Below are 13,195 nucleotides of genomic sequence, written 5' to 3'. Positions count from 1 at the left end.
CCACATCTTCACACGAAGGGATAATGCAAGCTACCAGCCTAAAGGAAAAGTGATCTTTAGGGAGCTTCATCCCAAACTCAAATCTCAGGCAGGAGTTGTCCTCACCCCTTCCATTGCCCATACAACACACCACATTTCTGTCACCCTGACCACGTGCAGTTCCAGGAGCATTTTACCTCTCACCAACCACTAAACTGGGCAAAGATTTTTAGTTTTAGAGGCGATATATCACACTGGAAGATCTTGCTGTTCCCTTTGTTGCAGGGCTTCATTTATACTTGGGTTTATAATCTAATGACCCCCCTCAGTCCTGTCCCCATTCCAACTCCAGCTGGTACTGAGTGCTTTTGGTTGGGCTGGCAGAAGTGTTCAGCAGAAGTCTTTGGTGGAAGGTGGCCACAGGAGGGTTTGAAACACTGGGTTTGGCACCATAATTTTGGGGTGGATTTTGGTTTGGTTTGATTTTTTTAATGTCAGTCAACCCAGCAAACCAACAAACTGGAACCATCTTTCACTTAGATGAGAGCTAAGCTCAACTGGCAGGTGTGGTATTGCTGAAAGCCTCTGTTGATGAGGATGGCTGAGAGGACCACAGGTCATTGTGGCTTTTGGAGACTGCATAAAGTTTGCTGTCTGGGTAGTTAACATGAAGTTTGCTGTCTGTCTTTGGTTGGGAAGAAAACCAGAGACAAATGTCAGTGGGAGCCAGGTGGGATAGACTAGGAGGTGGCCAGGCCCTTTTCAGTGCATGCTGCTGTGTGAATAAAACAGCAGGAAACACCTTAAGATGCTCAGAATTGACTGGAGAGTGTCTGCCAGGTGCATGGGGAGGATTGTCTTCTGTTCAGCTGTCTGCCTTGTTTCTCCAGCTGGTTTCAGTGCTGAGGGAGGTGAGCTACCTGTCTGGCAGCCACGTGGGAGTCATCCCAGCCATGGCAGCAGAAATCCATTCCTCCAAGGAACTGTACCGGCAGATGGTGGCCAACTTGGAGCTGATGGTGAACAGATACAACAAGGTCCTGAAGACGGTCCTGGAGGTCGAATACCCTCTCATACAGAGGCAGCTGACGGATATTGACTTGAAGCTGAAAGAGGCAGAAGAAACGTTGAACTGGAAGATGGAGGGTGAGCTGGTTCTGTGTTAGGGGGAAAGAGCACATACACTGCATAGAATCATTTTGGTTGGAAAAGCCCTTGAAGCTGCTGCAGTCCCAGCCTTCCCCTCACCCTGCCCAGCCCCCTACTAACCCCTGGCACTCAGCACCTCAGCTGCATGGCTTTGGGATCCCTCCAGGGCTGGGCACTCCCCCAGCTCCCTGGGCAGCCTGGCACAGGGGCTGATACCCCTCTCAGGGAAAACTGAGACTCCCATCCACATATCCTTCATATGTGTATGGACAGTCATATGGGACAATCTTTAAACTCCAGTCCCAGCTGTTCTTGGGAATTTGGGAGGTAATTTACAGAATCTGCAAGCTAATGAACTTGTTCTGTTCTTGTACTCAATACATTTACCTCTTTTTTTTCCTGTTCTGGTACAACTAGACCTCATGAGATCCCCCCAAGTGCCCAATCTCTGTCCTCTGTTTCCCAGCTCAGCTCCCAGCAGGACGGGGGACTCCCCAGCAGAGCCAGCACTGGGGAGATGAAGGGCAGTTCACAGCTTGCCTTCATCTTCCACATTGCCTGGGTCTGTGGACAGGATCTTACTCCCTTCAGGTTTGGCCTGGGCTTTGGGGGAGGAGAGGCTGCCCTATAAGCAGTACTGCCAGGGCAATGGCAGCTTTGGGTTTGCACGAGCTGGCAGGTCTGGGGTTGGAGCATCTGCTCCCTGACTGTGTTGGCTTTCCTGTGCCAGCCCAAGTGACCTGTTGTGTGTCCCTGAGGCACTGCTGTCTCACCCAGTTGTGCCAGGAGTGAGAACTCTTGGCCTAGCCATCTGGCACTGGGAGGCACTCATCCCAGTGAGAGCCAAGGCCACCTCATTATCTTTTCCAGAAGGATGAAATAGTGCAGCCAGAGGTGGGCTTTGTGCCCCATGGCTTTGGGATGATTTAACCAGTGTTCTTGCTTGGTCAGTATTAACTGCAAAGCAGAGCAGAGGGAGACAGTTTGTTTCCTCTTGGTGAAAGCAAATGGCTCACAGGTAGAACATATGTTTCTGTCATTAGGCTTGTGGTATGGACAGAAACAAGTGTCCTCCCTTGAGAACATGCAAAGCAGAAGTCCTCTCCATGAAAAACTCTGTTGCACAACGAAGACAAAGGGATTTTCCTGCAGATGAACCCTGAGTTCCCTGTATCTAAGTTCAGCCCTTGCTGGTGCCTGGGGCTGGAAAAGCCCATGTGTTAGGGCTGTAGGTCACTGCTCCAGTGATGTGACAGGGATGCTCAGCCTGTTGGACTCGCTCCTATGCTGCTGCTCCTTCTGGGAACAGTCAGTGGGACATCAAACCTGGGTAGAGGGAAGTGGAAGCTGTCAGACATCTCCACAGTGGTGGTACTCCTGCAGAAAGCAGAGGCTGCAGCTGTCCATACCACAGCTTCTTAGGGTAGGAGAGAGCTAGAAGTGGCTCTGTTGGTCAAAGTGGTAAGTCTCTGGGTTTAATGATGAGTGAGAGATACATGAGACCATGAACATGAAGTCAGAGGCAGGTCTTAAGGAGGGGATGCACAAGATCTTGGCCCAGCAGCTCTGAAAGCAAGTAATCAATCATTTCCTTTTTGATTTTAGCAGGTGCCTGGGATCACATGTCTGTGGTGATGGATGGTGTCCATGACCTCGAGCAGAGGATACAGAAAGCCAAAAACAATGTCGAGGAGATCCAGGCCATCATGCAATCGTGGGTGTCACCTGTATTTGAGAGGAAAGACGGTAAAAGGGAGTCACTGCTAAGCCTGGAGGACTGTCAGGACTGCCTGGAAAGGAGGTACAGCCTGATCAGAAAGTCAGGGCAGAGGATTCACTCGCTGGTGAAGGTGAGGGGGGACCTTCCCCAGGGCTTTGTTGGCCCTTCATAGCTCTGTGTCTGCTTCTGCTCTGGTCAAAATGTCCAGAGCTGTTTCACCTTAAAATTAACTCCTTTAGCAATTAGCAAACATTACCTGGGGTTAATTACCGACAGCTTTGGGGAGTGAGCTGGTACAGCTTTGAGGTGTGAGGCTGCTGACTCTGCTGGGCACCCACTTCAGGGCAGGAGCCGGAGCCGCCGCAGCCCAGCACAGGCTGATGTGAAGCCACTAGAGGGGAGTCGTGCACCAGGCTCCTGCGTGGAGGAACGATCCCACTCCGGAATACTTACCTGCCAATGGAGAGGCAGCTGGCTGCGACTGACCTTTCTTGCTTCAGGCTTGTTCCTCTGTGGGAGCTGGAGGTGATGCTGACAGTCCAGGGAGAGCTTGAATGACAGGAGAAAAGCTGCTGTCTGAAGCCTTAGTGTTTTCCAGTGGTTTTACCATAGCTGAAAGTCCTTTTTGGAGTCCAGGAAAACATCCAAAGCTCTGCTCCTCCCCTGCCCACAGTGAGGTGTTATGTATGTCAGGGACAACACCTTGGCCTGGAGGGGAATAGATTAGATTCAGACCTCTCCTGAGGGTCACCGTCTGTTTACAGTCAGTCCTGGGCCTCTAACCCACTTCTCAGCACACTGAACTCATGTTGAGGTTTTTATCAGGCCCATGTTGTTCTGCTGCCACAGCTGTAAAAGGTTCAGCCACCTCCAGCTACCACCCAAAAGACCAGTGCAGTTGCTGAGTTGGTCAAAGAGAGTATGGGGAGGTGGTCATGGCAGCATGTCTGCTGATCCCAATCTTTATTTGGTTTTAGATGGTTTTTAAATTCCTTTTCTTGAGTTTAAAAGTTCTCTGGTCTTGAGACAACCATTTGCAGGGCAGAGGTGTAAGCAGTCCACCTTGGAGGCCTCATCCACTCAAGGTAACATTATACAGGCCACCAGCACTTGGGTCTTCATGCATTGGGATGAGCCTCTGACACCCCTGAGTCCTCCCTGCTCCAGTTGTACAAAGCAGCCTCCAACCCTGTGGCACTGGAGAACTGGGAGCAGGAGGTCATAGAGCTGCTAAGCCTCTTCTGCACTCCATTTCTACCTTGCAGTTATTTGGAGTTGTTTCAGATGACAAAGCAGCCCTTGACAGAGGGAGCAAATCACAGCCACACCACCAGCAGCCACATCCCTCTGGTTTCCCATCCTTCCACAGGGCTGGTACCCATGTGCTCCCAGGCATCAGTCCTTGACTGTAGGCAGCTCTCTTGGACAGTCTCAGCCCCACTGTGTTTGAAAGTATCTTCTTTTTCTTCCAGGAAAACCAGAGCCTCTTACTTGCAGATCCAGCATCTGATGTCTGGAAGGCTTATGTGGATTATGTGGATGAGATTGTCCTGGATGGATTCTTCACTGCCATTGAGTGCTCACTCAAGTACCTCCTGGAAAACACAGGTGACTCCTGGTTCCTCTCCTCTTGAGCTGCTTCAGTCTCACCAAAGGGAAGTTTCTGGCTTGTGTTCTCCCTCATGCCTAGGAATTGTTCTCTTCTTCTTGACTTTCTGCTGTGCCTCTTCCCTGTCTACAGCCAGTGCTGGGGAGCCTCCAGACAGGGAGGATGACTCCATCCCCCAGTCACTGGAGCAAACATTGCACAGGAGGAGGGGTAGAGACGACTATGCACCATTTGTAGGGATTAAGGGACAGACAAAACTGAGACATCATCCCAAATCTGTGCTTGGGCATCAGCCATCTCCCACCCTCCCATGCACAAAGCATCAAAGTGATGCAATCTTCTGCTGATGAAAGGAAAACCTCAATCCCTGAGCATTAGTCCAGTGGCAGATGAGATGGATTCAGGAGTCACTAAATCAGGCCTCTTGCCTAAGGCCACCGTGGAGGATCACTGTGTTGAGAGCAGCTTGTGTCCAGCTAGAGCACATCTCCAGGAGCACTTCCCTCCTGGGGTGGAGGCACACTGAATGGCAGAATTGCATCCAATTCTTCACCATCTTGTTAAGAACATGCACAGAATTTCACATTTACATTTGGCTTCAGTTTCCAGTTGATGGGTTTTTTTCTTGCCATTCTCCACTAAATTAAAGAGCCTCTTGGTTCCTGTTGTTTTTCTCCTCTGCAAGTACTTAATGTGCTGTAATTGTTCAGCTCTCAGACTCCCTTTTGATTAGCTAAAGAGCCTGGTCTCTTCAAGGCTTTCTTCCACAGCATTTTTTTCTGGTTCTTGAATCACTTGTGTCTTGTTTATCCTCCAGTATCCTCTGTGGGTACCAGAACATCAGCTAGTTTGCCAGCATTTCCTCTCTGTTGGTTGCAGACACAATGTCACGGGGCCCAGTGAGTGGTGTCTGTGATCACACCTGCCTGCTGTCCCTGTGAGGCATCTTCTGGCAGGATGTTAGTTGTGGCTCAAGATCCCTTTGCTCCCTTTGAGAAGGATCCTGGCATCTCTGTTCTTCCTTACCAGATCCCAATGCAGGACTCCCACCTCTGTTTGAGGTGCAGCTGGATTTGGTGATCCCAGATTTGGTATTTCATCCCTCCTTGGACTCTGGCTCCAACGATGGCTTCTATGACATAGTGGAAAGTCTCCTCAATGACATATACCGGATCTCAGCGCTGGTGCCCAGACTGGCCCAGCACAGCGGCTTCCTCCACTACCAGGTCTGTGGCTCTGGAGCTTCCCCCTGCTGTCTGGCACTGAGGAGGCACTGTGCTGCTGTTGCATCAACTGTCCTCTCCCTCTCCCTCTCTCTTCTGCCTCTCCCTCTCTCTTCTGCCTCTCCCTCTCTCTTCTGCCTCTCCCTCTCTCTTCTGCCTCTCCCTCTCTCTTCTCCCTCTCCCCCTCTCTTCTCCCTCTCCCCCTCTCTTCTGCCTCTCCCCCTCTCTTCTGCCTCTCCCCCTCTCTTCTGCCTCTCCCCCTCTCTTCTGCCTCTCCCCCTCTCTTCTGCCTCTCCCCCTCTCTTCTGCCTCTCCCCCTCTCTTCTGCCTCTCCCCCTCTCTTCTGCCTCTGCCTCTCCCTTCTGCCTCTCCTCCTTCTCTCTCCCTCTTCTCCTCTCCTCCTCTCCTTCTTCTCTCCTCCTCTTCTTCCTCTTCGTCCTCTTCCTCTCCTCCTCCTGCTCTCCCTCTCCTCTCCAGGCTGACATGGAGGACATGGCTGACCTGGGGGAGATGCGCCATGAGCTGCTGTGCCGTGTTCAGGCCGCCGTGGCCGCCTGCTCCGAGTACCGCGCTGCCTTCGAGCGCTACTCCCACCTCTACGGGGACGACAGGAGGGAGCTCTGTCGCCAGTTCTTCCTCTGTGGGCACATCCTCACCGCTGCAGAAGTGGAGGCCCATGCAGAGGAGGGGGTCCCTGAGACACCTCCCACGCTGCAGCAGTTCAGGGAGCAGATCGACTCCTATGAGAAGATCTACGAGGAGGTGAATCGCATCCAGCCCATCAGCGTCTTCCAGAGCTGGATGAAGGTCGATGCTCGGCCTTTCAAGGCAGCTTTGCTGAATGTGATTAAAAGGTGGAGCTTGGTGTTCAAGCAGCATCTCATGGACCACGTCATGCACAGGTAGGAGCAGCTCCTGCCTCTTCTCCCCAGTCATGTCCTCACCCAAGGGGCTTCTCTTAGCTTAGCTGGGCTTTACCATTTCACAGTGATAACCAACAGGCTAATACAGGAGGAAGAGAAAGGGAACCCACACATACCAACTCCATCATGTCCCCTGTATCTTCCATCCCTGGGCTCTGCTGGGAACTGGTGTGACTGAGTGTGGAACTGGGTTTCTCAGTTCAAGAGTGACAGAGAACTGCTGGAGAGAGTCCAGCACAGGGCTACCAAGTTGCTGAGGAGATGGAACATCTCTGTAAGGAGGAAAGGCTGTGGGACCTGGGGCTGTTCAGCCTGGAGAAGAGAAGGCTGAAGGGAGACTTCATCAACACTTCTTAGTACTTAAAGGGTGGGTGTGGAGAGGATGGGTTCAGTGTTTGTTGTGTGGTGGCCAGTGCCAGGACAAGGGGTAACAGGCACAGGCTGGAGCACAGGAACAGAGAATTGTCAACAGAGAAGCCAGTGGCACAGGAGGAGAAGCTCCTTTGGTGCTGAGGTGAGGGAGCCCTGGCCCAGGCTGCCCAGGGAGGGTGTGGAGGCTCCTTCTCGGGAGGTTTCCAAACCCACTTTACACATTCCTGTGCCCCTGATGGAGGGGAACCTGCTTTAGCAGGGGCTGGGGCTGGATGAGCTCTGCAGGGCCCTTCCAGCCCCCACCAGTCTGGGATTCTGGGATTCATTAAAGTAGAAAGAGCTCTATGGACCTGGTGCCATTAACATCCCACCAGCTGCTGCTCCTGGGACCTGCTGTGTGGTGTTAGATAGGATGTCTGTTTGTCCATTCATCCTGATCCAACTAATCTAATCTCTGCTAGGCCTCTGTGCTTACTTTGTTCAATTTGATATTAGCCATCAGTAAAGCTGCATTAATGCCATGAGGTGTTTGCTCTATTTCTAAATGCATTACTCTTTTGAGTGCACTCTGTGTGAAAAGAAGTAATTCAGGTTGCCTGGCATAAGCAGTCATGGGGAGGCATTTTCAAGGTTACAAAAAGGAGGAGTTTTGGTTATAAGTTACAAATGAACACGTGTTCCCTGGTGTGAATAGCTGCTCATCCACCAGGTCAGTGCAGGACGATGCATCAGGTGGTTTATTTGAGTCATTGCACTTGAAGGATGTCGGAGGTCTTGGATGCTCACAAAGAAGTATTTATTCACAGACACGTGTAGTAGTGCAGGCTGCTTTCTGGGCTGGATGATGTGATCTCTCATGTTCTTTTCAGCACTATAATGCTGTTAGATAATGTCTGTGCAGAGAGGTTTTTGTGTAGCTCAGAACAAGCATTTAGGAGTTCTTAATAAGAGTCCCTGACTCAGCAGTTCAGTCTGTAGAAGTATTTCAGGATGGATTTCAGCCCAGCAGCATCCACAGAATTGAAGTGGGCACTTACTTTTTAAGTGTTTGGAGAAGAGGAGAACAACTGTGCTGGAAAGTACCAGAGATTCAGAAGCCCGTCATGCCTCTGCCAAAGGTGTCTAGTGTCTGATGGGTGAGGAACAGGACAGGCAGACAGGGAAACTTCCCCCAAATACTCTCCTTGTCTCCTTTGTAGCTCAAGGACTTTGGGAGACAGGGGTTGTACCTTTGTATTTAAAGGCTTGAATGGATTTTTTTGTCTTCCACAAATGTTTGGTTGCTCTTCTGAACTGCTGTGAATTTTTATTGTCTGCATCCTCCTGCAGCAGGGAGTTACCCTGTGAAATGAGACAGTGTGTGAAGAAGGATCTCTGTTTGTTGTAGCTTGCAACATGCCAGGATCATTTGGGAGTGTTGAATTCTTGTATTGGAAGAGACAACGTGAAAATGTCCTTTCAAACTCACTCTCTCCAGATCACTCCTGGGCTCCCAGGTCTCTATAATACTCCTTCTCAGACACCTTTTCTCCAACCTGAGAAATCCCAGCCTATTTACTTGTTCCTTGCAAGGAAGCTGTACCACATCTAGGGATCCCTTTGAGCATGAATGGTGGTTCTGATGCCCTCAACATGTTGCCATGCAATGGACAGAGTTAGCCAGGCCTGGCCATGCCAGCCCAGGTCTCTGCTGTAAGGCTGGTAATTACCCACCAGGAGCTTCTCTCATGTTGTGCTTTCCTGCTTTGTGTTATATAGCTTGGCTGACCTTGATGAATTCATACAAACTGCTGACAGAGGTTTGAGCAAAAAGGTTGAAAAAGGTGATTATGATGGCTTGGTGGAAGTTATGGGTCATCTCCTGGCTGTCAAAGAAAGGCAGAGTGCCACCGATGCCATGTTTGATCCCCTGAAGCAAACCATCGAGCTGCTGAAGACCTATGAGCAAGAGCTGCCAGAGCAAGTCTATAAACAACTGGAGGTGGGTGAAAACTTGAGGCAGACACACCAATTTGCCAAGTGGCAGATGTCAAAGAGAGTGTGAGCTTAAAGCATTGCAGGAATATTTTAAGACCCTACTCTCTGTCATTAGAGGGCCTCAGTGGATAGGGCTTTGCTGCTGCAGAACGTGCCTTAATAGCTCTACAGTTTGGAGTTATATTGAGATTTTTCTTTTAAAGCAGAGATTAAGGCTTTTGTTATGTATGAAAAACATGGAATTGCCTGTTCCAGCTCCCAGCCATTACTCTTGAAAAAATTAATGCATTTTCAAATACATCTGTTAATTAGGTTGAATTATAATTATTTTTAAATAAACCACTTCTTGGCAACTGTGGAGGTGGGAAGGATAATGTTGGCAGAGGAGCTGGCTTCTCATACCCCTTCAGTCCTTCCCTTGTTCTGTAGCACATCTGCTTGACCCAGAGGACACTAGGAGCTGGTTATGAAAGTATTTTGGCAGCTTTCCACATCTGGCACTAAAGAATCCAGATTTTTTTTTTAGTTATCTTTCTTTTCTGGAATGGGAACCATGAGATGGAGATTAGAAAAGACTATGAGGTGCCCAGCCAGCCTTGGGGAACAGGAGACAAGGGCTGGTAACATCCAGGATGTTACAGTTGAGAAGAGTGTGTCTATGTGCTGATGGATACCCTACAGTCATGAGTACTGAGGGCAGAGTGGTCTGTGTAGGACACAGGCTTTGAAGCAGGACCTTTGGGGAGGATGTTCCTGCCTTAAGCAGCTGTGCAGCAAAGGCTCCAGTTCTCTGCTGCAGGCTCGGGTGGGAGCTGAGTGCAGGTTAGCAGTCCCCTGGATTTTTGTGTGTGTGTCACTGTGATCTGCAGATGGTCACCAAACCAGATCTGGAACTGTTAAGGGTAAAGGTTCCTACAGACTCATCCAGGAGAAATCCAGCTGCATTACATGGATACTTTGGCTGCTGCAGCAGCTTTAGTCCAGCATAAACACAGCACTGCAGGGAATCCAGTTCTGCTGATTCCTCTGCCTGAGACCTTCTTGTTTGGTGTCTGTTAGTGCAAGTACATCAGTCCCTAAAGGGTGGATGTGGAGAGGATGGGGCCAGTGTTTGTTGTGTGGTGGCCAGTGCCAGGACAAGGGGCAACAGGCACAGGCTGGAGCACAGGAAGCTCCAGTGGCACAGGAGGAGAAAGTCCTTTGGTGTGAGGTGAGGGAGCCCTGGCCCAGGCTGCCCAGGGAGGGTGTGGAGGCTCCTTCTCAGGAGGTTTCCAAACTCACCTGTACATGTTGCTGTGCCCTTGATGGAGGGGAACCTGCTTTAGCAGGGGCTTGGGCTGGATGAGCTCTGCAGAACTCTTCCAACCCTCACCATTCTGTGATTCTATGAGTCTATAACCATCCTGGGAGCCCACGTTCTAGTCTGGGACCCTTCTGAAGTCATTGAACATGTTTTTACAATCAAAGCAGTCAGTTATAACCTCTCAGTCTTCAATAGTCTTCAAAGTTGTGAATCACTGGTAAGTTTGATCTCAAATTCTGTGGCTGGCCTTTTATAGAGTCATAGAATCACTACAGCTGGAAAAGACCCTGCAAGTCCAACATTGCAGCACAACAAAAGTTCCTAATAGCCATAGACACAGAACCCATCACTTCTCCTATTGTGTGATTATCCAGAAACAAATCACGCTGATCTCACATCAAATAGCAAATACTGCTTACCAGTGTTTACATTTTGCTTGCAGGAGCTGCCAGAAAAGTGGAACAATATCAAGAAGCTGGCAATAGCTGTGAAGCAGCACGTGGCTCCTCTGCAGGCGAACGAGGTGTCGGTTCTGCGCAGGAGCTGCACGGCGTTCGATGTGCAGCAGCAGCGGTACCGGGAGCGCTTTCAGAAGGAGGCACCGTTCAGGTAGGGGTGAGTTACAGCATCAGAACTGAGCATGCAGAGCTGGAGGCTCTTCTGCACAGCTGACTATGTGCAGACAAGGCAGGGCAGATAAATATGTAAAGGGTGGGTGTCAGGAGGATGGAGCCAGGCTGTGCTCAGTGATGGCCAATGATAGGACAAGGGGCAACGGGGACAAACTGGAACATGAGAGATTCCAAAGAAACACAAGGAAGAATTTCTTCCCTGTCCAGATGAGGGAGCACTGGAAGGGACTGCCCAGATGGTCTGTGGAGTCTCCTTCTCTGGAGACATTCAAACCCAGCTGGATGAGTTCCTGTGTGCTCTACTCTAGGTGGTGCTGCTCTGGCAGGGGGGTTGCACTAGATGAGCTTTCCAGGTCCCTTCCAACCCTTGAGATTCTGTGTGATTCTGTGTCAGTCTCCTGGAGATACAGGCAAAATGTCTTGGGAGAGTGGTTTGGACACAACATCTTCCAGGAGAGGAAGGGCAGCACAGCAGCCTTTCCTTCAGTGCTACTACAGTCACAAGGAAAGGGCTGTGTGTTTCAGTGAGTTTTGAAAGGTCTCAGGCAGGAGCCATGTGCCAAATTGCACACACATCCCCCAAAACAGGGCTGGACAGGCACTTCACAGAATCACAGAATCCCAGACTGGTGGGGATTGGAAGGGCCCTGCAGAGCTCATCCAGCCCAACCCCTGCTAAAGCAGATTCCCCTGGCTCAGGGCGCACAGGAACATGTCCTGATGGGTTTGGAAACCTCCTGAGAAGGAGCCTCCACACCCTCCCTGGGCAGCCTGGGCCAGGGCTCCCTCACCTCAGCACCAAAGGAGCTTCTCCTTATGTTTAAGTGGAACTTTTTATCTTCCAGCTTTTGTCCATTATCCCTTGTCCTGTTACTTGAGACAACAGAAAAAAGTGCACTTTACATACCAAGAGCTCAGCAGAAGCAATGTGGGAATGCACTGGCCAAGTCTGTACTCACAGAAGTCTTTACTGCCACCTACAGCTTCCCCACAGGCACACTGAGTCAGATCTGAGGAAGCAAAGCGCTCTCGAATCATCTCCAAGTGATCTGAGGACGTATGCTCGAGCCCTTGTGTACAGCTCCTACCTTTTGACAGTGCCATATCTGGGGTTTTTGTCTCTGGGAACACTATCCAACAGACTGGATTAGGATGCTGAGTGCACAATATCCCTTTAAGGTGGCATCAGCAGTGCCACGTGTTGTACCATCAATGTGTACTACAGACTTCTCATCTCTGCTTTGTCTCTTAGAGGCACTGTTTGTTTTATATTTTCTTTAGAAGTTGTTACATTACCACTTGTGAAGAATAAACATTTCTTTCTAGGTTTGACACTGAAAGGCCTTATCAGCTGCTGGATGCAAAGCACATGGAGATTAAACAAATGGAGTCAGCCATGACCTCGATTTGTGAATCAGCTGGTCTGTTTGAAGTTATGGTGCCAGACTATAAACAACTGAAGCAGTGCAGAAAGGAGCTGTGTCTCCTCAAAGACCTCTGGGATATGATCTCTCTTGTGAACACTAGCCTTGATGACTGGCAGACCACCAAATGGGTGGATATTAACGTGGAAAACATGGATCTGGAGTGTAAAAAGTTTGCAAGAGAGATTCGAAATCTGGACAAGGAAATGAGGGCATGGGATGCCTTCAGTGGGCTGGACAGCAAGGTGAAGAACATGCTGACAGCCCTGAAAGCTGTGGCAGAGCTTCAAAACCCTGCCATTAGAGAAAGACACTGGAATCAACTGATGCAGATGACGGGTGTGAGGTTTGTGATGGACTCGGACACCACGCTGGCTGACCTCCTGAAGCTCAACCTGCACAATTTTGAGGATGAGGTTCGTGGCATTGTGGACAAAGCAGTGAGAGAAATGAGTATGGAGAAAGTCCTGAAGGAGCTCAAAATGACGTGGAGCACCATGGAGTTTCAGTATGAGCCTCACCCCCGGACAGACATCTCATTACTGAAGTCAGATGAGGAACTCATTGAAACTTTAGAAGACAACCAGGTGCAGCTGCAGAATTTAATGACATCCAAGTATATTGCTTTCTTCTTGGAGGAGGTGTCTGCATGGCAGAGGAAGCTCTCCACCGCAGACTCCGTCATCTCGCTGTGGTTCGAGGTGCAGCGGACGTGGTCTCACCTGGAGAGCATCTTCATCGGCTCGGCAGACATCCGGGCACAGCTTCCCAGGGTAGGCAACCACAAATGCTTTCCTTCCTGCTTGCAAAGTGTTGAAGAAGAGCCTCTGTTATACAAAATAGGGTTTTCTGTAATGCCAGCTTCCCCAAAGCAGGGCCACCAA

At 50.0% G+C, this 13,195-nt stretch overlaps 1 protein-coding gene across 1 annotated transcript in view; it reads left to right on the top strand.

Moving 5' to 3' along the window:
• Positions 1-13,195, top strand: part of DNAH9 (dynein axonemal heavy chain 9) — a 190,041-nt gene that overhangs the window by 20,272 nt on the left and 156,574 nt on the right. Inside the window, exons 13-20 of the mRNA XM_062011180.1 lie at positions 870-1,125; positions 2,737-2,978; positions 4,321-4,456; positions 5,487-5,683; positions 6,158-6,582; positions 8,734-8,956; positions 10,698-10,864; positions 12,214-13,084. Of these exons, the coding sequence (XP_061867164.1) occupies positions 870-1,125; positions 2,737-2,978; positions 4,321-4,456; positions 5,487-5,683; positions 6,158-6,582; positions 8,734-8,956; positions 10,698-10,864; positions 12,214-13,084 (2,517 nt within the window). The remainder of the gene's footprint in view (positions 1-869; positions 1,126-2,736; positions 2,979-4,320; positions 4,457-5,486; positions 5,684-6,157; positions 6,583-8,733; positions 8,957-10,697; positions 10,865-12,213; positions 13,085-13,195) is intronic.

Source organism: Colius striatus, chromosome 18, assembly GCF_028858725.1.
Source record: "Colius striatus isolate bColStr4 chromosome 18, bColStr4.1.hap1, whole genome shotgun sequence".
NCBI lineage: Eukaryota > Metazoa > Chordata > Aves > Coliiformes > Coliidae > Colius > Colius striatus.
This window is presented reverse-complemented; position numbering and strand designations above follow the sequence as displayed.